General features: G+C 35.6%; 2 protein-coding genes across 4 annotated transcripts; both read right to left on the bottom strand.

Annotated features, from left to right (window-relative positions):
• Positions 1-262: 262 nt before the first annotated feature.
• Positions 263-4,978, bottom strand: LOC132300739 (methyl jasmonate esterase 1-like). Its single transcript, XM_059797955.1, has 4 exons — positions 3,926-4,978; positions 3,702-3,703; positions 1,167-1,298; positions 263-679 (listed from the first exon to the last, which is right to left on the bottom strand). The coding sequence occupies exons 1-4, from the start codon at positions 4,422-4,424 to the stop codon at positions 395-397; spliced, it is 918 nt and encodes a 305-aa protein (XP_059653938.1). The 5' UTR covers positions 4,425-4,978; the 3' UTR covers positions 263-394.
• A 135-nt stretch (positions 4,979-5,113) lies between these two features.
• On the bottom strand, positions 5,114-27,201 carry LOC132300738 (uncharacterized). 3 transcript variants are annotated; one of them, XM_059797952.1, is made up of 10 exons: positions 26,784-27,196; positions 25,636-25,708; positions 24,611-24,805; positions 19,897-19,994; positions 15,128-15,218; positions 14,852-15,055; positions 14,497-14,753; positions 12,155-12,245; positions 11,827-12,043; positions 5,114-5,618 (listed from the first exon to the last, which is right to left on the bottom strand). In XM_059797952.1, the coding sequence occupies exons 1-10, from the start codon at positions 26,927-26,929 to the stop codon at positions 5,407-5,409; spliced, it is 1,584 nt and encodes a 527-aa protein (XP_059653935.1). In that variant the 5' UTR covers positions 26,930-27,196; the 3' UTR covers positions 5,114-5,406. The 3 variants fall into 3 exon arrangements, with proteins under 3 accessions (XP_059653935.1, XP_059653936.1, XP_059653937.1); XM_059797954.1 differs by having other exon boundaries at positions 5,543-5,681; positions 26,784-27,201; XM_059797953.1 differs by lacking the exon at positions 25,636-25,708 and having other exon boundaries at positions 26,784-27,194.
• Positions 27,202-27,425: the final 224 nt, after the last annotated feature.

Here is a 27,425-nt window from a genome sequence, read left to right as displayed (position 1 = left end):
CTAACACTCCAACCTTTAGTTGAACAGTTCTAACACGATGTAAAATGACTTAATCACCCTTTGAATTTGTCAAACTAACCATTTAGTTTCTATCGAACTAAAGGGTTGCAAAATGGATCTGTTTATCATAAATTTTTGAGACTTGATATTTAGCCAAACCTGAGGGGATGTTAGTAAAATTAATCATATTCTTAAATGAGAAAAGCTCACCAATCTCATCTCATGCATCATAATTAATCTAACTTACTAAAATGTCATTAAGTTTTGAACTTTTGATTACAATAATCTTTAATTACAGATCGATTGCTATTTCTTCCCATGTATTGATTTCGAAATCAAAGAGTTTGTATTACAAGATTTATTTATCCGTAAGAATCAAACACTATGTTAATAATCAAGAATACTTTTCTGCAATGTCCTGAAGAAGAGCCCAAAGCTCAGCTGGCTTAGACATCATGACCATATGATCGGAACAAGCGACCTCTTTCACTTCATCGGGAGGATTTTTCTTTATCATCCACCGTTGAAAATCCTTCTTTCCCACCCTATCTTTATCGGACAAGATGAACACTCGCCTAACCGACCCATACTTCTTACTCGATAATCGGAGCTCCTTTGACATGTCCTCTTCAGTGTACAAACGTAGCGGTCTCATCAGTATAGTTGCCAAACCCAAATCCTGTTACAAGTGCGCCAAATTGGTATCAGAGAAGAACTCTAACTTAAATCCCAATGTGATCGTCAATGCACAAAAGGGTCACATCATCCACTTATCAAAATGACGTATAAGATGAAAATTTTATATGGGTGCAGGGACGGATTTAGGAATTCATATGGAGGACAAATTTATATAAAAGGGTTTTTTCATAATTTCATAAGTATAAATGTAAAAAAATATAAATTTAGGGATGTAATTTGCAATAATAAAAAATTTTAGTGGGGCGGATACCCCCAACTGAGCCCTTCACGGATCCGTCCCTCTGTGTGTGTTTATAATTTTATGAAGACGTGCATTATGTTGGTTGTAATGCATATATTTATACTCACCTCAGTTGGGCTGAGTTGATAAACATCTGCTGCTAGGTGTGTGTGTGTGTGTGTGTGTGTATTTATAATTTTATGAAGACGTGCATTATGTTGGTTGTAATGCATATAGTTATACTCACCTCAGTTGGGCTGAGTTGATAAACATCTGCTGCTAGGTATTGAGGACCAAAAATGAAAGCTTTTGGAGGGTTGTTTTTTCCGTTGCCATACGTGTAATGGCTATCTAGTAGAGAAGTTTGTCTCCTGAATGACTTTAATAAAAAACAGATCATTAGTGAAAAAAGAAAATTAAGGGGCAGTACTTTTGTTGTCCTTTCCCAACTAATTTTGGTCGGACCACAAACCAATTTTTTAAATATATGTACTTTCAAGAATTCATTGTCTTTTTTATTATTACTTCTTCCGTCCCAAATTAAGTGTCCTTTGAAAACTGTAACTCATATGTATATTGATAAGTACTAAATATGTAGTCGAAATATTTAAAAAGTATCGAATGCGTGTTAGAAATTAAAATATATAGTTTAAAATTATGAATACGGTTAAGAAGTATCGGACACGTATCCGCGAGTATCCGAGGAGTATCGGTATTCGACACGTATCCAATACGGGTACGTCGCCCTCGTAGAAGTATCCGTACTTCCTAGATAATAGTTAGAGAAAACCAGCAAAATGAGACAGTAATTTTTAAATTATTTTGCCACTACAGTATAAAGGATGGTGATACATTTTCTTCTAATTGAGTTTGATATCAAAGCTTTGCTACCTACATTGTAAGCGTTTCTCTCAAAAAATTTAACTTCATATTATGGTTAAATGATCATTAACTAATACATTCTTAGAATTCATTAAATGATAATTAACTAATTAAATTCATTCATTCTTTGAATATATATATATATATATATATATATATATATATATATATATATATATATATATCATGGATTGGACTCACGAATAGGATCAGATTTTTAACAATCCAATCCGTGATCCGATCCTTAAGTTACGGATTCAATTTTTTTTTTTTTTTTAATTCGTCACCGATCCGTGCATGTAGTAATTCGATCCGATTGGATTGGATCCAATCAGATTCTCGAATTATTTGTCCACCCCTAATGATGTCAGAAATATTACTAATAAAGAATCGGATCGAATTCGTCGATTATTTGCCCACCCCCAAATGATGTCAAAGATATTACTAATGTCATGATAATATCAATCCAATCGGATTCGCGAATTATTTGTCCACCCCTAATGATGTCAGAAATATTACTAATAAAGAATCGGATCGAATTCGTCGATTATTTGCCCACCCCCAAATGATGTCAAAGATATTACTAATGTCATGATAACATCACGCCCACTTAACGCAACAAAGCCCACCGAAAGTCAACCATCACCATCTTCACCCACAACCACTGCAACAACTAACCACCACATCTACACAACAAAACCACCACCAACATCCCTACCCCCACAACCACAACCGCCAAAACTCCATAACCGATGGTGATTTGGTCTCTCCAAATACACTGTTCAATTTTTGATTTGGGGATTAAATTATAGAACATTTTGGTCATTTCAAATGGGCGTTGGGGGTAATTAAATCATTTTATATATGAAACAAAGTCAATACAAAGTCAAAAGGGAAGCATAGTCATTTTATACCTAAAAGTACTCTGACATCATCAAAAACTGACATTTGGGGTGTAAGTGAAATACATAATCACTCGAGTAAAAGTTAAAACCAAAATCTTCATATCTAAGTGAGATAAGACCTAACCTTAGGGGGGGGGGTGTGTAATTTATCCAAAAAATTAAAAAGATGAAAAAAGAATTATAATCAAGAAATTGAACTCTAATTCCATAATAAACTAGGAAGCATGATATGATACGTGAAACAAGCGGACCTAGTCATTACTTAATAAAATTTGAACTTTTCTTAACACTTCTAGTATGAAACTATTGTTGGAATAGTTACATTTTAATGTTTAAAACTTGTAAAAAATGTGTTATGAAGTTTTAACAAGTATTACATATGTAGTCAAAGTATTTAAAAAGTATCGGATGCATGTTAGAAATTAAAATATATAGTTTAAATTATGGATACGTTTAAAAAGTATCGGACACGTATCCGCGAGTATCTGAGGAGTATCGATATCCAACACGTATTTGATAAGAGTACGTCGCCCTCATAGAAGTATCCATACTTCCTATATAATAACTAAAGAAAACCAACAAAATGAGACAGTAATTTTTAAGTTATTTTACCACTATAGTATAAAGGATGGTAATACATTTTCTCCTAATTGACTTTGACATCAAAGCTTTGCTACCTATATTGTAGGTGTTTCTCTCAAAACATTTAAATTCATATTATGTTTAAATGATCATTAACTAATATATTTTTAGAATTCATTAAATGATAATATATATATATAAATATCATGGATCGGACTTACTAATAGGATCGAATTTTTAACAATCCAATTCGTGATCCAATCCGTGAGTTACGGATTCAAATTTTTTTTAATCCGTCACCGATCAATGCGTGTAGCAATCCGATCCGATCCGCATAGATCCGATTTGACCGGATCGAATTCGCGAATTATTTGCCCACCCCTAATGATCGAATTCGCGAATTATTTGTCCACCTCTAATGATGTTAGATATATCCCACTAACATAAATAACATAAAATGACTAATTGGCCCAGCGATATCACCCCTTCCTTCCCAAAAGGGAGGTCGGGAGTTCGAACCTCGGTGGAGGTAGAGTGTGTGAGTAATTGCTTTTAACTTCCAATAAAAAATAAAAATAAATAAATAAGTTGAAATTTTCGGAATCCAAAATCATTACTATTCAAATATAAAATTTACGTACCTCTTGATTGAGGGTAGAAATGTTGAGAGTGGGCCCAGGCATCAAGGCAGCGACAAACACGGCCACCGAAATTTTGTGAGGAAAAGTCTCCATGGCTTGAGAAATAGCCAAACCACCGAAGCTATGTCCTACCATGATCACTCTCTCATGCAGAGGAAGAGCAACCATGAAGTCCCTGAGGGGCTTAAAGTAATCAGAAATTGATGGGATATCATCCACCTGTTTCGGGTCAATCCCGGACGCCGCCAAATCAAGGGCTGTGACCTTGTGGTGGTGGTCTCCTCCTGTTGCTGATGACGATGATCTTATAAGTGCAACAAGCTTGTACCAAGACCAGCCACCATGGCAAGACCCATGAATTAGGACAAAGTTTGCTGCATTTCCAAATGGGAAGAAAATAGAGATGAAAATGGAGGATATCATCAGTGACATCATCAACTGCTTCTTCCTAGTTTCCTCCATCTTTTTCTTCTCTAATTCTAAGATCATCATCATCACTTCCAGTTGAATTTTTTATATGGCCTATCAAGCTTTTTAGTGATGTAATCTAATGAGCCAATAGTGGAAAATAGAAATATATAAATAAATCTAATGGGGCAGTGATTGATGGGTAAATCATTATTTTTATGTTATTATTTTGACTAGAGATTTAAAATTAGGTTTCTAGAAGAAATAGAAATAAAAAAAATAACATTTTGTAAAATATTTATTTGGATTACTCGTTTTCAAATGTGATTAATGGTAGAGTAGGTAGTGCTGACTTCATACTTTCAATATATATATATAATTGTACTTTCTGAAAAAACAAGACACAATATTGTGTCTTCTTGGATTTCAATTTTTTTTTTTTTTTTTTTTTTTATGTAATTGTGTCGACAAAGTGAATTAATATCTCCCGTGAATCTGAAAGTATCGTCTCTTTATATATATTAATTTAACATCACTTCTTGCCTAAAAAAAAAAAAAAAAATTGTAAATCTCTACATTTTTTAATTTATAAAATTAAAAGAGTTCCACAAAAGAGTCTGATTTTTGGAAAGTAGGGACTGTATAATGTTTGTTTCATTTTTTAGTTTATGAAATTAAAAGAGTTCCAAAAAAGAATCTAGTTTTTGGAAAATAGGGAGTGTATGGTGTTTGTTTCAACATGAATAATCTGATCACCATCTTACAGAGTCTAGGAGTTGAAAATACACAAATACCCCCACAGAATCGCCCTTTATAATGCATGACAAGTCTATTAACTCCAAAGAAAAGAAAAGAAAAGATCGTGAAAAAAGTGTGTTACAAAGTTTAAGAAAGGTATATGTATTTTCCCACCAACAGCAGAGATTAAGAAGAGGCTCGTGTTTCTTCCATTTATTGGAAGAGTCCAAACACAGTAATAGAGCAGAGTTTGGACCGACATTAGGGTTAAACTCCCATCTTAGAATGCAACTATTTACAGATAGAGAACTTGAGAATTTCTCAAGGTCTCTCAAGCAGCAGGCATCGAGGTCGAAAGAACTACATAAGACAAATATTGCAGCCCATCCTGAATTTTGCCCACAGCTGTAGTCCGATCAGTGCGAAGATTTTCAGAGAAGGCACCGGCTTTTTCCTGGATTGACTTCTGTTGAAGAACTTCATCAGAATCAGCAGTAGCACCTTTTATGGCTGCTAGGTAAGCTTCAGCTACATCGGATATTCCTGAACGATAGATTGAAACCAAGACCATCAACTAAAATATCTTTTGATGTCATATAAACCTCCCTGCATTTATAATTATAGAAAAAAATAAAAAATAAAAAAATAAATTAACAAAAACAGTATATAATAATTGCATAATGATAATCCCAAAAACAAAAACAGTTGCCTGTTTAAGGTAATTAAGTTTCTAGACAGTCGGTATTATCCATGCTAGGAATGCTAGGTCAGTAGGACTTCAGTTGGCAAATTTCGTACAACATGGAGTCCATAATTTTTAGTTTTAGTTGTTAACTTTTTAAAAGTTAGGTACATTAGTTGAGTTACCTCTGTAAAGAACAAATCGGAGAATTCAAAACTTCAACAAGAGCAAAAAGGTGAATTCAACTCTCACTAATGTGCACTCACTAATTTAGGGTGCATACACATTCATTCAAATTGTTAAACATGTTAGTATTTTTAACTTTTATGTTTTGATCCATAAAAATACGTGTTTTAGAATTACATAATACGTCTTTGGAAAGTCAAATCCTATTAAAACTAACACTGGGAGTTACCAACGGACCAGTGGCCTAGCGGTATCAGCCTCTTACTTCTCAAAGGGAGGTCAGGGGTTCAAATCTCAGAAGAGACAAGTGTGTGTGAGTACCAACTAGAAAAACGAAAAAAAAACTGACACTGGGAGTTCGATTGATCAAAGGATCAATTGACTAGGTCTGGACTTGATAGATCAAATTCTGCAGAAGGCAGTTTCTAAATCTAACTGAACTCTTTTCACACCTAAATTTTTTCAGCCTCCGCGGTCTATAAATAAAAGTGCATGCTAACAATCCAATTGCTAGAACCTTTTTTTTTTTTTTTTTAATTCATTATGTCGAATATAGCTAAATTCACAAGAACAAGATAAAACTACAAATACTACAAGGCTAAAAATATCTACTTCAGGTCAATATCACAACATAGGATTCCTGCAAGCATGAAGCATATTTAGCAAGAAGTATTTAACATTCTAACCATTAATTATCACTTGAAAATTTTCCCTACTCATGGATAATTTAAGATGAATGTTCAAACAAAGTAATTGCCTGTGTATCTAGAATTACCACAATCTAGTACTTGACACAGTTCCATTCATTACTTGTGAACCCAGAACAAACTAACTAAAGGAACAAGTTTCTCATTCGAACACAAGACATAATCACAGACTAGGCAAGGCCGCAGCACTATGTGCACGTTTGCACATTCGTGTGTGCACGATGTACACCATTATTTTTATATGAAATATAGCATGCATGCATGTGAACCATAATCATCTACAACATCAAGAACAAACATAACATTTTCCCAACTACATCAATCTTAACATTTTCCCAACTGGATCATTTCTTTTTTCTCCATTCCGTTGAGAGAATTATATCATCAACATAACCAAAAAACAATCAGTTACAATAAGCTAACCTTAAAAGTTAAATTAGCATAATAATATTGTTCTGAACCACAAGGAAAAAAGCTATCAAGAGGTCAACCGCAAACGTCCATGAAGATCCATAATTTTTAAGGTCCAATTGTGCATGAATATGAAGACACGTGCAAACCGCTAGTGATCCATAATTTTAATTTCATGTGAAACTTAAATAATAAAGGTCACATGTGCTAGTCAAATATTTATCCTTCCGTTCAACCAACTTTGACTAATTCAATCCATCATCCTGTGTTACCTGGACTTGCCGGTGCAGGCCGAAATGTCCTTGTAGACATGACACGACACAGAAACTGGATATGAGTCGGATCCTTCATGGCGCCTGCCAGACACTGCTGATGACAGGAAAAAAATAAAGTGTAGGTTGAAAAGTGAAGGAGTAGGTATTTTTTTCATGTTTTATATGTGAAATAGGCAGCCATTAATGAGATTAGTAAGCTCACTGGTTCAACAATGACTGACTGGTTTGAAAAATAGTGTCGTTTGAAAGGTTGAAGACGGTTGTGTTTTATACGCGGTGTTTGCACAATTTTTTGTGTTGGCCAAGCGTGTTTTCACATGCTTGCTTGCCTATTGACCGAAATACATTCAATACCCTTAATGGTCATGTTGATGCCCAGATTTTTTGGGGAAGATCTTACCCCAACGGTAAGTCAAAGAACCACAGAACTTGGTCCGGCCAAGCAATCCACAATGAAAAAAGAGATTACAACCAGATCCGTTCAACCCTATGAACTCTAGTTAACCTCCAGACTTAACAAGACACCAAATCTTCATACCCAACACAATAGATATGCAGTTATTATCTTTGTATATGCGCTCTAATCTCACAAGATGGACTCTCACACAGAACTTCTCATGGATAAGTAAACAAAGTAAAACACTCAAAAGAGTATGTATGAATGCTTAATAGAAAAATAAAGATAATCTAATATGTATGCATGTAAATTATGTATGCATGAACATAGATGGTGATAGATGATATCAAGTATGATTTTTACCTTTTTTACCTCGGACTTGAGAAGATGACATATTTGACCTTTTTAGAAGATGTTGGACCATTTGCCAAACAATTCATTGTAATGTTTGCCCTACGAAATTTGCCAACAAATTACAAGAATCCTAATAATCCTAACAAGCACAGAGAAGAAGAAATAGAGGGAGAAGAATATCTGTATAATTTTCTGTAATCAATAGGCAATAAGCATCAAAAGTTATGTGCCCTACTACATAAGTCTTTATTTAGAGGCAAACCTAACCCTAATTACTAATTAAAAGGAAACACTGCCAAAAATATATCAATACTGAAAACAAAAATAAATCCTAAATATTATAACTCCTAAAAAATATATAAAACCCTAAAATCTATATTTCCTTGGGTTAAACTCATGTGTGGCTCATACGCAAGGGTCACATCTTGATCTTGATCACCATCAATCTCTCCGACTGAGAAAAACTCTCCCCCGAAGAATTAAAGCAGTACTGATCCCAACGAATGCATCCAACATGAACTTAGAATCAGTAGGCTCACATCAAGTGTTCTCTCTTCAACTCAATTTTTCATGCAATCTTTATTATTTTCATACACTTCAAGAGGTAACAATTCACCATTTGAAGTTTCTTAATCTGAAGATATAATCAAACTGCTCTCCTCAGTCAACTAACAGATGTTAGGTTGAAGTGCAAGCACACAGTTGTCATGTACTTGCTACAATAGTATTTGAATTTCCACATTATTTTCATTTATACTAGGTAGAAGTGTACTGAATAGTTCTTGCGGGTGGGATTGAGTGTGCCCTTCAAGCCAATTTATCTTTGCATTTGACATTTTATTATAAATAAAATCTTATAGTTTTAGTTTACATGTTTTACATACATATATGGTGAAATGCTTTGTATTGTTTGAGTCTAGAGTTGAGTCAAAGTTGTCCTTTGATTATTTATATGATTTATGTGCATCGAAAATAGGGATGGATTGTGTGAGGTTTTCGGTTGTGGTTAGGTGGAGACAAAGAGGATAAATAGTGACTTAGTGGGTTTGTTTGGATCCGACGAGAAAACAGTGGTTGTCGTACAAGGTGATTCGGCCTTTGGCTATGAAGAGAGAGTTTGGGTTGAAGAAAATACAATGAACAATGGTTGTTTGGAACTTTTGCTCTGAATTTGGATCTTTCGCTCCAATACCAATTTGATGCAAGACCTATAAGGCTAGTCTGATACCAGAATCGATGCAGAATGAGAGAGGAAAAGAAGATGGGAAAGCAAATCTGTGTAATCTCTCATTAATAGTCAATAACCATCAAAAGTTATGTGCCCTACTACATAACACCTTATTTATAGGCAAACCTAACACTAGTTACAAATTAAAAGGGATCAAAAGTTTGTAGGATCGGAACCTGCGACTCTAATAGAGAGTTGAGTTGCGCAAGGCCCTTATCTAGAGCTAGAGGGGGGTGAATAGGTCTTGTTGGTTGGATTTGTTAATTTTACCTACTTTTTGAATTTAAACAAATGTAACAGAAATTAACATTTAAATCATAATCGATCCACCAAAATCTCCTTGAGTCTCCAAGGCAGCGATCCTCGAGTCAACAGACTTCGCTCCTCACAAATCTATTTCTCGCACTAGGAATTAGTATTAGCCACTAGTCATCCAAGTCAAACTCTTCGATTGATAATGGTGTTAAAACACTTCAAATGAACTCAAAAACATACTATGAAAATCGCTCAGCAATACTGAAAACGATAAATGAAAATAAAAATGTGATGCACTCTAGAACTCACAGATTTGCCGTGTATATGTTCTAGATACGTATTCTTTGTTGCTCAGTATATTATATTCTGCCTAGGAGTATTGTTTATATAAGTAAATTAGAGATATACAGAGAGTAGAGTTTATAGTGTTTTAATTAAAAGAGGAAACAAAATTCCGCATGGCACGATCAATTGAGGAGATGGTTGATCGGACGATACAACTCAAGTGGCCCTTGATCGATAGCTCGATCGGTTGAAGTCCACTGCAGTTCTTAAAGAGAAAATTTCAAAAAGAAAGTTTCCACAAACACTTTGCACATCAAAAGAGAATTTATAAATCAAATCCAATCAAATCATGAAATTTGAGAAACCCTAATGCATGCACACATGGAGCCCTTGTTTGGTGAGTACATGCAAGTGTTAAATTACTTTTCTACCCTTGGTATAGAAGATTATGTGATTACCCTTGTATGCAACTTCAATTCAATCTTCAACCATGAGCATTGGTAACGACTAACATAAACTCTTGAAATTTCTAACTAAACTAGGAATCAAAGACACAAGTTGCAGATTCCAGATTTTTTCTGCAAAATTTGTCAACCTAAATCTTATTGAGCTACAGAAATCATTGCTAATATATATATATATATATATATATATAACAAAAATAAAATTAACTCGTAAATATAATATTTAAAGATATTGGCAATCCTAAATATATCTTTCCTTGCCCCCTCTCCATGCACAAGTTAGACCCAGTTGCAGCGCACGCATTCGAGTCCCATCCTGATCTCCATCACTCCATCTCCTAAATTTAGGGACTCTCAATTAATAGGTAAGTGAATTGGTGTAGACAATAATCAGAGTAACAAATGATTGGCACATCAATACAAAAAGTATTCCATGCTTCATTCATGCACACTTTTCTTCAAGTGGTTGATGCAGCAACAAGGTAAAATACATTAGTACATGAACAATACTTGCCCCCCAATGCATGAGGACAAACCTCCTTACAGCTGCCGTGTCATGATATGATAGGACAAAATTAGTAGATTTGGTTTCAGTTAGACCCATCTAAATAAAACGGTTTTATTTCTTTCCTTTTTTATTTACTTTTTAATGTTATAAAAGAACACGTGGTCAAATGAGATCATGACACATACATAAGCGGTAAGGAGAAAGTTCCTCCTTACGTGCCAAGATGCAAGAATAGTACTTAGTATCATTCCAATTTTCAAAACTATAGACTGAAGTCACAAACAAATCATTATGCCGTTTCAAGAAATCGCAACACTAAAATGACTGGAAGTTGTCGCAGCCGGTACGGGGCAATGGGGAACCAAAAAAAAAAAAGGACGGATCACAAGAAAAAAGCCACCACAAAGAAAAATATTAATGGCATTTCTCATAGCATTCCAAAATCATAGTTATTTGGTTTCCTATCTAAGTCCATGCATCCACAATCACTACCCAGTATTATTATCCCCATTAATGAACGACATTGGGAGAAATGAAATTAATATAGACCCACCATTTAAATTATTTGCATAAACTGCCTTCACTTAGACTCAAACCCGTATTTTCACACTTCGTAGTCCAAACTTTCACTACTTCACAAGCAACAGCCACTGATCTAAATCTATGCATTCTACGAAACAAAAATATAATTGCAAGAAAGAAGAAGCTTTAAAATTTTCACCATCCTAAGGAGGGCTAATTAATTACTGATCATTTACTTAACCATAATGAAAACAGTAGAAGATATATGAGCCACCCACAAAATCATACAGATTTTTGGAATCAGTTCCCACCATTTCGGACAACTACTTGATTTACAACGATGTGCTATGCCACCATCCACATATATAATATAAGCCAAGGTGAAGATATTTTTAACATAAGCAAAAAGCATTTCAATCGATCAAATTAAAACGAAGTGGATTACAACCAAGGAGAAGAAAGCCTAGACAGTCATACCAGTGATAAAACTGTTGGAGACTGCTTCCACATTCCCAGTCATTGATTGTGCCTTCGTTCTGATTATCTTAGCTTTTTCAATAGAATCTTCAGGCCAAACAATATTCAACATATCTTCATCAACATCTTCATCCTGAACTTTGTTTGCACTGGATATGATGGATTTTCCAAGCATCAGAAGCTGAGACACAGCAAAACAGCACATCTCTGAAAGCCTCTGCATAAACATGCATAAACTTTATGTCAATTACATCAATTATAAACCCACTGTTAACACTGAAATCAGGGTATCAAATGATTTTCAACAAAAATCAAAATATCAGCTTACATGAACCCCTTCTGAATGAAGAGAATCTAATCTCCCTGCAGTTCTTTGAATTATGTCATTTGCATTTAGTCCTGCTAAAGCATTCGTGAAGCTGCAATAAATCAAGCATTGAAAGTAACATATATTATGAAATGGACAGTGGTACTGTGGTACATATCCAAGCTTCTGTTGACAATGTCCAGGATAGATTAAGAGAGAATAAAACATCATGGGTTTCGTTCTTTCAATTCAGACTATTCAAAATCAAAATTTCCATCAGAAGTTTGGAGTAAAATCCACAGCCCCGGAATCTTACCAAGATGATAAACAACCACCACCAAAATTACCCTTCGACAAACACTCAACTCTCAAGATTTGGTCCATTCTTATTTTAGAATTAGAGAGAGAGAGTGTGTGATAAGCACAACCAGTAAGCTGTCTCTCCATCTGCCTCCAGATAGATGAATTGCATTCATGAAAGAGAACTCACTACCAAGATATGTTAAAATCGGTGATTTCAAAGGGCATTTGAAGCATAAGTGTGAACGCACAACTCAAGGTGAACCACCACGAAAATGCCCTTGTCCATAACAGTGAAGTGCCACTGGCTCCATATTGTTTGCCATATGTTTTAGGGCATAAAATAATACAACCACACATCGCATGAGGCTTACACCAATAAGAGAGGTTAAGCCTCATTAGCCAAGTACTTACAAATTATTAATTTATTCAGTGTATTTTAACCATTGAGGAACACATATAGCTAACCATTTATTCTAGAAAATTTGTTAATTTGTCGGTTTTTGCCACAATCAAAGATGAAAAATAAGTCACTGTCTGTATTCATTGTTTTAGATTTTACAAGTATTAAAATTCAAAGAGTCGTTATCATTATTATATATAAAAAGTATGCTCATGTCTCACGAAATTCAGGCACCACTTTATTTCATTTAGTAAGTGAACTCATGCATCCCACCTTGAGGCAACAAGTGATACACCATCCTTCAGTGTTGCAAAAGCACCGATTATCACCTCAAAAATCTCCTAACAAGACTAGGGAGATTCTCAATTATTATATATTTCAAACCATTTCTTCAAAGCATCCTATATTAACCATATTAAATCCAACATGAAATGGTAGTAGCATTGAAGTGTACGACCAATTCGCTTGGTCAAACTTAATAGTTCTCCTCGCTTCACTCAATGGCCATTTCATTTGGAAAGGAACTTTCAAATGTTGGTCAACTTTATACTCAAAATCCAAAATTGTAAGATAATTTAATTTATTTTCATTATTTTACAAACTACTATTAGCATTACCATTAGCGAAATTTAACTCAGACTTTCTCATTACAGGCAACAATCCCTTTAAACATACACTCAATCATTCAAAAACAAACTTTTTAAATTATACACTTTGAGATTGACCTGATCTAAAAACACTCTAACCCACTTTAGACAATAAACCAGCAGATTTGCGTTTAAGAAGATAAAATTTGTCATACAAAATTTCTCCATAAGCTTTTGACATTCAACCAATTATTACTTCTAAAATCATCACCTTACTGAACTTTTAAAATCAACATCTAACTGAGCTTTCATGTAATTTTCATTTTCCCTGAAGAAGTGTTATGGAAATGTCACTTATATTGGTTAACCTCCATAGCACAAAAAGATTAATGTATACACAAGCACATATATGAGAGAGTGTCGTCAACAGAAAGTTAAAGAAAATAAAATAACCATTCACAGGGTACAAATTGGAATTAACTAAAGTGAAAGCCTCTCCAAATATATAGGATTCCTAAAAAAATAACCATAGATACTTATAAGGAGTTGTGCCAAAAATGTATCAGACGTCAACACTTCTTCGACACTCTGAAAAATGTGTCTAATAAATCTTTGACATGTAAAATATTTAAAGATCAAATTCTTAATTTCAGATGTATGACTGACACTTTTTTGAAATGTTCTATTATGGGTGTTTTATGTGGCTTGTAGGTTCCATGTCTCGTCAAGTGTCAGGTATAAGTCCATGTCAAAGAATCAAAGTTCTACTTGTTTCTTTTCATAGTGGAATGGTTAGCCTGAGATTATAAATTTTGTTGGTTTTTTTTTTTTTTTATCTAGTGTTTTCCACATAAAAAATTATGAGTCTCCTGCTCTATATTTTATTTATCTGTTCTCTGTGATGTTTCCTAAATGATACCTATTCAACACCCGCATTTTCTACCCCCAACACCTTCCCCACCACAAATAAAGCACATGTTGCACCAACTTAGAGTAGCTGAAAAGTTCCCAGTTGAAGGTAAAAAATAAAATTAGCAAATAGTTATATATAAGATTATATGAATCAGTATTACCCTGCAGCCATTTCAGCAGCCTTACTGACACTTAAATCATGTAAATTCTTTATCTCATCAGTGCTGCCCTCAGCTATAGTCTCGATTTTCTTTCCTTTTTCAGACTCTGTGCAACTTACATCAATTTCAGAACTCAAACTGAAAATTTGCTGGACCTGTTTAAGCTTTCCGTCATAAAAAGACTTCTGTTCAGATGATAGCTTCACTTTTCTTCGGTTGAATAACAGTGCATAATGGTTGGATAATGCCTCCAGTTCCTGAAATTCAATACAAGTTAACAGCTTCAATAAATTGCCATTTGAACCAGCAACGCATTAAAAAAAAAAAAAAATTGAACCAAGGAGAAAAAGTTGACCTCCAACTGTTCTGGACCACCATATATGTAGAAACACCTATCAAACGTCACTTCGTCAAACAACTGATCTTCATCAACATGTTCTTCGGATTCCTTTTGATTCTTCTCTACTTCGATACCAGTTTCTGTGATCAGAAGATCCATGGTCTCCTTACCTACAAGCTCAAGCACTTGCATTCCCTTTGCAGTAAAAGCTTTTCCAGTCTGTAAAACAAAGGCAGAGAAATAAGCAACCATACAAAGATTAAAAAGCAATATCACGAGTGTCATGCAAACCTCTAATAAGGATGGTGCAGCAGAACCAGCTGTCGCAGGTAGACCACCTTGCTGAATAGATTCAGCGAGGTTTGTAGCAGAATGCTCAAGCCTTAAGATAAAAGATACAAAATTGTAATGATTAGCAGGCAAATTTGCATATCTTGTGGAGCACAGAAAGAATTGACTAAAGCAAAAAAACATGGACCTGAACAGCAACTGATTGGAAAATCATCTTACATACATTCCAGCCACTAATTGTATGAAATACATAATGCAAATCTCTTGGACCAGAGCAGATATTACATACAATGGAGCTCAGAGTCGGTGTAAATATAGATTGAAAATGAGTAGCAGGTACAAACTATTCAAGACAACGATACTAACAGATAACCATGGAGTTCATATGAATGTGTGAATCAAAACAGAACAAATTTAACTTGTATTTAACTTCCTGAAATGATCAAAGAGGCCAACAAAAACTTGCACGGAATGAAGTAATTAAAAATGATTTTTTTAAATTATATATTAGAGGAGACATGGTATATAATAGGAAAGAGTGAAAAAAAGAGAATTCATGTGGCCCACCTTATTCATATGGGACAAAGGCAAGGATTATAATGATGATAATGAAATGATCAATCTGTACTAAGGTTTTATGTTTGCTTCTCAACCAACCAAATTAATGACCGAGATACGGCATCATTCCAGTCAACAATATAACAAACTGCTAGAGGTACTCGTCCTTACCAGTTAAGCTACACAGATAATTTATATTGATACTGAAACACCCATCAGAAGAAGAAAAAATAAAAAACAAAATTTATACCATCCAACCGAGAAAATGAAAAATTCATTCCTCACTTAAATAAAGCTATATGTTCCATAATATACCTTTTTAATCTTTATCGTTTGGGCAAAACCCAACAAATTTTTTGACCCATTTTTCTCTTGCGGGTCTTGGACCTTGTTTAGGACTCTTTCGTAGCCCATTATAAAATGCCGTTTAGGATTTGAAGCGGGACACAAGAGCACTGAAAACCACAGGAAAAAGAGAGAGAGATAAGGTTTGGGGGCTGAAACTCGTAATCTCCTGATTTTCGTATAGTGAAATATTTCGCCAGATCTTCACCATGGATGCAGCCTTTATGCCGACCCACATAAATCTTTGTGTTCTTTGTGTGTGGCATTTTTACTTTTTTGCTTCATTCTTGATTTGTTCTTGGTTCACGGCATTTGTTTCTTGGTTTGCGGCATTTGTCATAACATTTATCTATAGGAAACATATGGCAAATGAGTAAAATCTCATAATATACAAGCAGCTTTATTACAGAAACTTCAAAAACCTAATTCAGAGATTTTGAAAAGATGAACATTTTAATAATTTCAGCAGTGTCACTGGGCCCAAGGATTTGTGGGCACCTATACTCAATGGTTGAGTAGATAGGAAATTTCAGAGATGGATTCCTGACAAGCACAGAATGTTTAAAGCTCGTCATTCTATAGAGCGTACTGTAGCAGAGTCAACAATGGGTTTTCTTGGAAAGCCATTTGGAAAGCTAAGATGCATCTAAGGTGTCCTTTTTTTCTAGTCTGTTACCTTAAAGGCAATCTTGACTTTGGATAACCTGGAAAGCAAAGCACAAAATAATCTCTAATTGGTGTATGCAAAGGGATTGGTGTATGCAAAGGGACAAAGGGACTACCATCCACTCCTGTCCAGTAACCATTTTGAGTGGAAAATGAGCATAAGAAAATGGAAGAGAAATTTATAGTTTTAACGAAAACCAATCTATACAAGGCGGCGGTCATTGATGGCTGCCAGTTGAATGGGGGGTAGGGAACCAATACTGCAGCGATCGCCTCCTAGTCAAAAAACTTGACTTAATCTACAGTGCAAACGATGGGGAGGAGAGAAGGCATTGTATACATATGGGGGTCAATTGTTGGTTTGCTAGGATGGGTCCTTAAATAAGCTTATTCTCCTTGTACGGGAACTAATAGATGATGCCTACCCCCATAGGGTATCTTATGAGATGTTAAACAGGAGGTTGCCCCGGGGGTAGGTGTTAGCCAAGATTGGCATACAGACAATCACATGATGGAGTGGAATAGATGCACATTTGAGGATATGGAGTTGTCAATTCATAGATTGAAAAAATAATAATAATAATAATCCTCTGGATAGTACTACCCCACACTCATTACTGCTTTGTATATTTTTTGGTGATTTAAGTTCTACAGAAGAAGCCTAGCATGCTCTTATATACTAATGTGTTTGCACACATAAGCAGTTGCACCCCCTCTGACACTCGTAAACTAAGAAGCACGGACACGGATACGACACGACACGGACACGGTGACACGGCAAATCCAAAAAAATTAAGACATGGCAGGGACACAATGAATAGTATATATATTTATTATATATATATGTGATGTAGTGCTTTAAAAATTACTGAGTGTTACTATTTTTCATCAACCTCATAATGAAAAAAGTACACAAATCGTAACTCATCTACTGTAATAGTGTAATGCCTGGCCTTAAATATCTATTTGTTTTGTCTAAAATTGCATATTAACCTTATAAGTTTAAAATTATTATGTACTGACCACATAAGTGAGTAAAAGTTGTTAAATAACTTCACATATTTATACTTTAACCCAATTTTCTTCCAAAAATTATCTTTTAGACCCCCAAAAATAAGACATGCGTGTCGTACAAACACCCCTGGCGTGGCGGACGCGTGTCCGCTGAGTGTCTGAGACGTGTCCGAAAATTAAAAAAAATAAAAATTCCAAACACGTTTTTTGGTTTGTCCGACACGTGTCGGACAAGGATTCTTCGCCCATTTTGGAGTGTCCGTGCTTCCTAGCTCATAAACATTACAATATATTTGCTTATCAAAAAAACAAAAAGGAGAATAGAAAAATCCTGCACCTAAGACAAACCTGATACTACAGTCCATGTAACACAAATAAGAAGAGTTTAGTACCAACCTAAGAAGCACGGCAACGGATGCGGGATACGGATACGATACGACACGACAAGACATGACAAGGATACGGCAACACGGCAAATCCAGAAAAATTAGGACACGGAAACGGCGGGGACATGGCAATAATAAATATATATTTTATATATATGATGTCATACTTTAAGAAATTAAGAGTAATATTAGTTTGTAAAACCTCATAATGAAAGGAAAAAAATTGTGTTTTGCTGGGAAAAAGAAAGAATGATAGAAAGAGGGTTAAGAAAGAGGGGAAAAAAATAAATAAATAAATAAATTAAAAAAAAAAATAAAAAGAGAGGATTAGGGTTTTGTTAGAATAAGAATTAGTCCTTAGTTAAAATTAAACGTAAGAATCCATAGAAGAGAAAAAAGTTCATGGGGAATAGAGGAAAAGGGAAAAAGAAACGCAAAAAGAAATTTGTTGTGAAAGGAAAAAAAGAAGTATCTAGGATTTGTGAAGAACAAGAAGAAGAAAGAAAATAGGAGGATGAAGAAGAAGAAGAAAGAAAAGAGAAGAGAGATAGAGAGACCATCCACCGGTAGCGAAGCTTGGTTGGTGGGAGAACAAGAGAGTCAAAGATGATCGTGCAAGAGTTCAAACCTTGAACTAAAATATAAGGATAAATATCTAATTGTTTTAATATAAAATTGTTTGATAAAACAACAACTTTTAAGTAATTATGTAATTACCATCACATTGCTAAAAGTTATTAAACAACTCCTAATATTTATACTTCGACTCAACATTGTTTCTAAAACTTTCTTTAAAATCCCCAAGAATGGGACACGTGTGTCGGACACATATCCATGGTGTGTTGGATGCGTGTCCAAGGCGTGTCCGAATATTCAAGAAAAAATAAAATATTCGGACACATTTTTTTGGTGTGTCCGACACGTGTCGAGGCATGTCCATCGCGTGTCACGGATTCTTTGCACTTTTAGGCATGTCCGTGCTTCCTAGGTACCAACAGGTGGTAGAACAGATCTTTTTAAATGGAAGGCCAAAATAGAAATTGAAAATATAGTTATTTCGAGAGAAATTGAAACACAAATTTAAATTGTATTTTATACAAATAGAGAACTTCACTTTAGGACCCAAAGCCACAGTACATACGCTAACGTGAGGTTTCTACAAGTTCATACAGCTCAAAGGTTTCATCATAATTTGTCAACATGAACCAACAAACGTGATTACCAACATAATTTTCATAGTGTCTTAATTTATTTTCTTAGATTCTCGGAGTCTCTATGTGTTTGTTTCAGATTAAAGGACATTTCTTTCTTCTCGAACACAAAATTAAGAGTTATACAAGTTTGAAACAAGTTGTTAGAAGAGAAGTAATGAGTAACCACTATCTAGATTTAAAAATTACATCTATCTCATCCTAAAAAAATTTACAATTTAGGTTTTGAACTTTGCACTTTGCAACTGCAATGTTTTTTCTAAGATGGAATTCTTTATTTCTTGAAGTAAAGCTTAACACTAAAATAAATCCTCATCGGTGAAGATACAGAACTCCAAGAACTCTAATATAAAAATATTCTTCTCAAGTTGATCTTTCATGTCTTTATCCTCACTATTATAACTTTACCTTTCACAACAATCATGAGCTCACGGGAAAATGGAATTAACGACTCTCAACAAGTACAAACTTAATTCTTATTCAAAACACAACAGAAATACCCTCTTCAAATTTATTATATAAATGATGCGAGCAAAATGAATGGTCAATAGAGTAAATCTTGGAAAGTAAAGCTGCAATGCAGACATACTTGTGAACCAAATTAGAACCCCCTCTCCATGCACTTCCTAGTGCCTGCCATGCTCCTGAAGCAAAATTTTCCACAGAATTGTCAATCACCTTCAAACCCTGCACATATTAACACATCAATAACTCTGCCACAATTGCAGAAAACAGAAAAATTAACTGCTAATTCAGGAATCAACAGTTAACTCGTGCTATAATAAATAAACAAGTCAAAATGTTTCAATGCAGTAAAGCAACTCAAGCAAAAAAAGTATAATTAAAATCATATGCGCTCCGTGACCAGCATGGTGCAGTATGTTACCAAGAGAAACTCTAACAAAAAACAATTACTAATGTAAATTATGTGATCCTAAAGAAGGAATTAGAAAGAAAAAAAAGGCAAGTAACATAAGGCTGCACTAGTGCCCACATCTTAACTCAGAGGAGTAAGTGGGAGTGTGTGTCTGTCTGTGTTTGGAGAGAGTGATCGAACTCAACCGCAAGCCTGAACCGCATATGATTCACAACTACTAGGGTAATGTATACATATTGGACCATTTGAGGCAATTATACATCCTGGGAGATAATTCTGATTGGTCAATAAAAATATCCTTTTTTCATAATTTAATAAAAATATTTTTGAATGCTCACCCCTCCTAACCACAACTCATCTGCTGATTCTTCAATATCAGTCGGTTCAGACTTGAGAAAAGATCTCTTGCAACAAGGTTGGATAGAGATTTTTTTGTAAAAACACTAGCCCTGCTCAGTTCATAACGAGAATATTTTCATCTTATGTGTTTCCACGTCCCTTTGAGACCCTGAAAAATGGACAAATTCTTTTTCTTTTCTTTTTTTTTGATAAGTAGACAAATTCCTTTTCTTAGGAACACATGCAACGAGGAACGCATTTTTGTTATGCTACTAATACTTGTACTTGCTCTGCTATTCAGGCCAAGCCTGGCCGAGGAAAAGTAAGGATAAATAGATTAGAGATTTTGCATAATTACTGTTAAATATTTATTTTATTATTTTAGCATGTTCAATGTTTCGGGTTATCTTGGAATTATTCCTGTATTTTCTCATTTTACAGTTTATTAGGTTTTTTCACCTGATTATGCCTCTATAAAGACTCTTATGTTGTATCGCCAGGAGATTGTGGACAGAGTTCCTGATTCTGTGGTGAGGATTCCTGCTTCCCAAGGTCGCTTTGACGTTCGGTCTTTCTTTGGGTGTCTCACAGAGGTTCCAGGGGATGCGTTCCCGTGGAAGGCTATGAAGATTTTGACTCAACATAATCTGAATAGGAGGAGACAGGTTGTAGTCAATTGTTGTGGTGTGGATTCCTGCTTCCCAAGGTCGCTTTGACGTTCGGTCTATCTTTGGGTGTCTCACGGAGGTTCCAGGGGATGCATTCCCATGGAAGGCTATTTGGCATTCTAAGGCTCCTCTCAAGGTGGCCTCCTTTGCTTGGGCATCTGTTCTGGGGAAGATTTTGACTCAAGATGATCTGAATAGGAGGAGACAGGTTGTAGTCAATTGTCGTTGCATGTGTTTGAGAAATGAGGAAACTGTTGATCATCTTCTTTTGCATTGCCTTATAGCTTGAGACAGTATTTTTTTTTTTTTTTTTTTTTGATAAGTAATAATTGAATAAAAGGCGTTCAAAAGGGGAATGCGTCCCTTATACAAAAGTGGAACTAGGATCTAAGGACCCAAAGAATCCAAAAAAATGATTAAGTCATCAGAAGAGGAGCAAGAACTCCTCTTCACATAACTAAAAAAAGAGCGAATAATATGAAGTTTCAACGTCGCCATGGACGACTCCTTCCCTTCGAACATTCTACTATTCCTCTCCTTCCAAATGTACCACCACACGCAATGTGGAACTATCCTCCAATAATCGCGTACACTGCTTCTCACACGACATCCCCTCCATGCATTAATCAGTCCCTTAGAAGATCGGGGCATTACCCAAAGCATACCAAATAAGCCGAGTATAAGATTCCAACAGTCGTGAACCACTGGACAATGCAGGAGTATATGATCCACTGTCTCACCATCTCGTTTACAAAGGCAGCACCAATTAACAGTATAGCTTGGGACAGTTGGGTTATGATGCTGACTTTGTTTGGGATCCAATGGTTATGCCCAGGTCTTCCAGAGGTTTGGCAAAGGCTCGGAGAGGTTATATAGTGGGGGCCCAAGCTCGTGACTTCTCGAGGGTGAGCCTTTATACGTCTGGTGGTGCTTATGGCTTGAAAGAAATAGGTGATCTTTTGAAGGAAATGAGACCCCTATTGGCATGTTGAAGTTTTCCATTATTAATACTCTTTTTTGTTGGGTTTTTGGAAGGAATTGCAAATCTATGGATGAGATTGTTGATTTTATGGACTCTTTGAGAGTTTAGAGGCCCTTTTAGGTCTTGTGTTATTTATGAGGAATGCGTTCCCCTTTTGAACGCTTTTTAATACATCTTTACTTATCAAAAAAAAAAAAGGAAGGACTCTTATGGGACCATAACATTCAGCTTATCATGGCTTTAGAATACTCTCTCATGTGCTATTCTCCCTCCGTTGTTCTTACTTTCTCTTCCCATTAGTCTGTCTAGCATATCTTTTCCATTTATTTTCACATCCCTTTCGACTATTTTCTCCCTCTTTTCACTATCTTCATCTAATCTTCTTATTCCCATTCCCTACTTTCTTCCTGGTCCTGCATTAACTTGGAAGCAAAGCATTTCTGAGCTATGCCAATTGATTGGTTCTACATCAGTTTGATACCAGAGCATCTTTGATTCTACATCAGATAGTACGTTGGTATCAGAAAACTATACATCCTACACTAGTTTGGTACCGGAGCGAAATGATCTAGAGCAAACGTTTGATCTGCCATATCTGTCAGAGCCCATACATGTCAGAGCAAAACAATCCTGATCAGAGCAATTTCATCCAAGCAAATATTAGTTACTGCTTCGGTTTTAAATTAATCAATAGTTTGGTATCGGAGCGAAATGATATAGAGTAAACGTTTGATCTGCCATATCTGTCAGAGTCCATACATGTCAGAGCAAAACAATCCTGATCAGAGCAATTTCATCCAAGCAAATATTAGTTACTGCTTCGGTTTTAAATCAATCAACAGTCCATCATAAATTACCCTTCAATTGCCCAGCCCCCACCATCACCTATTATGCACCCCAACAATCTTCAATCAATTTTTCCTCACTGCCAAAATATGTCAGCCCTAAACCCATAAAAAAGGCCTCCACCCTTTTCTGAGAACACCCCTCCATACCCAATAGCACAACACAACGCCAAGCCTTGCAGGTCATTATCAACAATGCAACAAGCAGCTTTCATCTCCTCCAAACACCACCACAGACAAAACAACCCTAAGAAACCCAAAAACTCTCAACCCATCTCAGCCACAACGGCAACATAAAACCAAAACCACCACCATCACACTGTGGTAAGCAGTCTCCTTCACCACAATTGTAAAAGCTAACTGCCAGAGAACCACCACAGTCCATTGGCTGCTCGTCCACAGTCGCCGTTCGTCTTCTCGCCAACCTCTCATCCTCATGGCTTTGTCGTCATTTGTCATCATCAGTTGTCGCTGCTCTTGTTCCCACATTTGATTTGACCGATTGTCATTACTCAAAGGAACCCTTGGACTTCTCCTATATTAATCATGAAGTTGAAAGGAGGAACAAAGGGCTATTTTTATAACCCAGGCCCAAATTCAGTTTACATTAATTCAAATTAAAATCCATATCCAAGCCATACAGCTTACCAACCAAAACTTTAACACAGATCTAAGCCAACAGCCCATCCTACATTCACCCCTTTTAGCCTGGTCCAATTCACCCAAATCCAAATTTGACCAACAGAATCAATCAGTTTTTCAGTTTGAATCAGACAGCCAGTCTGACATTTCAGCCCAACTCCTAAACAGTACTAAGTTCTAGCATACACCGAACAGCCTATACTACCGACTGAATCAGCTCAAACTTGCCCAACCCAATAACCAAAATAAAAATAAAAAATTGATTATTAAATATAATTGAGATTTTAGAATCTCTCCCCTGTGCTCTTCCCCCTCCATTTTTCTTTATCCACTCTATATTCTATATAGCGTATCTCATTAGTCTGTTTTTTCATCACCTTTTTTTCTAACCACGTCCCGTCTTCTTATGTTCGTCCCAGAGCACTTTTCTCCTGCGCCAATTGGTTGGTTCTACATCAGTCTAGTATTTAAGCATCTTCGACTCTGTATTTGTCGATATGCTAGTATCAGAGCTTATCTATATCAGTGGTTGGTATCAAAGTGTTATATGATCTACATCACAGACAAACAGCCAGACAGAAAGACAAAGTTTGTAGCCAACATAGAGATACATTAGGGTTGCACCCAGCTCACCCCTCCCAACATTCTGGATTGACAGACGGGACAAACACAGGGTAACAATGTCTCCAGAAAGAAGGTAAGCAAATCATATATATATATATAGAGAGAGAGAGAGGAGGGGGGGGGGGGGTAAAAATTGGAAGATGCATGCTTCACATTGTACACAAGCAAACTGATGATACTGATCTGCAAGATATATGTTAAAGAAACTATGTAACTTTATGATTAAACAACAGACAAGCATAAGCAAGTTATGTAGCAACAACACAATACACCTCCAAATATCAATTACATAAACAATAAATTTGAATGCCTATATTATGACTCACCTGGCCAAGAAATGACTCCTCACTAGCTTTTTCCAGTTTCTCCAAAGCAGCCTTACGCCGCTGGTCACTCTCATCTTCATTAGCTCCTTCAGTTGCAGATTCTTCCATGCTATCCTCCTTAGAAGATTCTGAGTCTTCAACCCCATTCTGAACATCTGCAATGCTCTTAGCTGCAGTCTTGGCAACCTCAACAGCCTGCATCCATGAAACAACAACTCAATAAGATTGTAATGATCCATCTAGGGCAATAAGCAGTGCATCACTAAACATTGAGAATATAATATTTGGAAAATCAAGAACCATGTTGCTAGGTAATGTCATGTGCTTCCATCATCTCATGAGGCAATTAATGAAGTAAAACACAGAGTAAGATTTGATAACATTTCTAACCTAGTGATAACTGGCATGTATCTCAATTTCCACACCAAACAATGTTTCCCCTGACATATCCAACAAGTACCAATCCAGCAAATCCAAACTTTTTCTACAGTTCTCATATATGTAGATAGTAATAATCTACAAAAAGGAACTTAATATGCATGGCTTGTCATTCCAAGAGTCAAATGGAAGGAGGGACTTAACCATTCTATGTTGTACAATGACAAAATTCAGGTACAAAAGCACAAAAGTAGCTTAAAGAACACACATGATCACAAAAAGTAGACATAAAGCTCAAGATGAAATGTGGAAAACCGACCCTAATTTTTCGGCAAAAATAATTCAGTGATTGGAACCAATAGCCTCAGGTTATAAAGCAAGGCAATCACAAAAAGATGCTGCAAAAGAATATATTTACCAAAAGTTCAATCATTTGTTCATGCATATGTTAAGATTGCTTGAATGATGAACCCCGTAAATTAATTTCTAATTCAATGACAAAAGAGATTACCATGATGCATGTAATCAAACAGTGTGCCTGTTAGTTCTATTTGGCACTCAGAATCAATGCTGGTACTTTTTCCCATGCATATATATGCACACATATATTGATATTAGTATGTGCATGTGTTTGGAAAGCAATCTACCTGGGTACTAGGACAAATTCTATCGTGGCATCTAAAATACCTCCAACGTAAAGTCGCCAACTCTGTGCAAGCCCTATTAGGTAATAAAATTAGACAAAACTTTCACAGAAAAACAATTGCTACGCATAAATTCTTCTGAAAGGTAGATAAAGCGACGCAATGGTATTAATGCAGATCCAAATATTTTGATGTATTATAAAATAGGAAATTGTAATATTTACATGCAACCCATACTGCCATGACATGACGTTCCTCAATGTGGTTTTATAAAAGAAAGAGAAAATGAAAGGTTTTAGATAGTACATTAAGCAACTAGACAATGGTCCAGAGCAACCTTCATGAGAGTTTATATGGACTAAATATGTAGTCACCTTCAACGAGTTCAAATTAACTTGTTATAATAATAATATTAGTCTACATAGCCCTAAATGTCTATAAATATGGGATGAACGGTGCCAGCCAGCCAAGAAGTTTTTTTCCCAGTTCGCAAGAACTACAATTGATCGTGCTTCATGCATCGGCCATTAAGGCCCATTTTTTCCCAGATAGGTATTAGCAGAAGAGCCAGAAAAATACTCAATAGGTTTGTATCAAAATGCCATAAATTCATTATAAGCATAATTCAAAGGCCATTAGAGTTAATTAGTAGTTGAACCACTTACTAGGAAACCAAAACCAAGAAGATAGATATAGAAATTCAAGATTTTGCAAATATAAAACTCCAGTAAAATTACTACTCTTGACCCAAATAACTCCCCCTTTGATTGGAAAATTTTAAAAATAAAATAAATTAATAAATATATATATATATATATATATATATATATCGAACTGTAAAATTCTGTAAAATCACTACTCTTAAATTATGAATCTCATCCTTTATGTTATTCTGTTTTCTTGAAAATTTTATAACTAGCCTAAAGTGGCATTTAGCTTAGTCGATTCCCGTCATTTTATATCCTGATGTCCTAGAAAATGGAAAAATCGATGAAATTAAATTTAAACCCCTTTTCATTATCATACATTGTCTCCACAGATCAACGAACCATAATTGCAAAAGAAAAATTACACGATAATAACAACAAAATATATATATATATATATCAAATGCCATGGTAAGAAACATATTATTATAAAGTAGAATTTACATTGCGAGAGATCTCTTCAGCAGCAACAGTAGCGGCCTTTTGAAGATCTGAAAGAACTGAGAAAGGGGAGAAACCCCAACCGCCCCATCCTCCAACGCCGCTTTCCTTTGGCGGCGGCGGCGGCGGCGGCTGCTGCGGTGGTGCATCCTCTGTTACTAACATTCTTTCTTCTTCTGGCGACTTCACCGTGTTATATTCCATTTGACAGAGAAATTTAACTTTAGCAGTGTGTTTGGATGCTGAGAAAAACTTCAACCAATAATTATCGATCTCTTTCTTCTGTGGACTAGGGACTTCTTCGGTGGTTGATGTTTGATTTTTTTCTTGTTAAAAAGCCCTTTTACCAGTTGAAATCAACGAATGAACTTCTGATCTGATTCGAGTTCGACGTGTGCGCTAAGCGACCAAAAACGTCGTCGATTTAATGGGAAATCACTTCATTTAAGAACTTAAATTCTACACTCCTAAAAAATTTATCCAAAGAGTGTGCATATTAGGGGTAAAGTGTGCATAACCCCGGCCCGCGGTCTTGGGAGCCCAGGACCGAGACCGCGGGCTTTGATTTTAACGGGCCTGTCCTGGCCTAAATGAATTTTAGGAAGCCCAAGCCTGGCCCTTGGTATTGGATGACGGGTTGCGGGC

This window comes from Cornus florida, unplaced genomic scaffold (genome assembly GCF_030987335.1).
Source record: "Cornus florida cultivar Cherokee Brave unplaced genomic scaffold, ASM3098733v1 CherokeeBrave_3.0.0_Hap2_Chr03, whole genome shotgun sequence".
Lineage (NCBI taxonomy): Eukaryota > Viridiplantae > Streptophyta > Magnoliopsida > Cornales > Cornaceae > Cornus > Cornus florida.
This window is presented reverse-complemented; position numbering and strand designations above follow the sequence as displayed.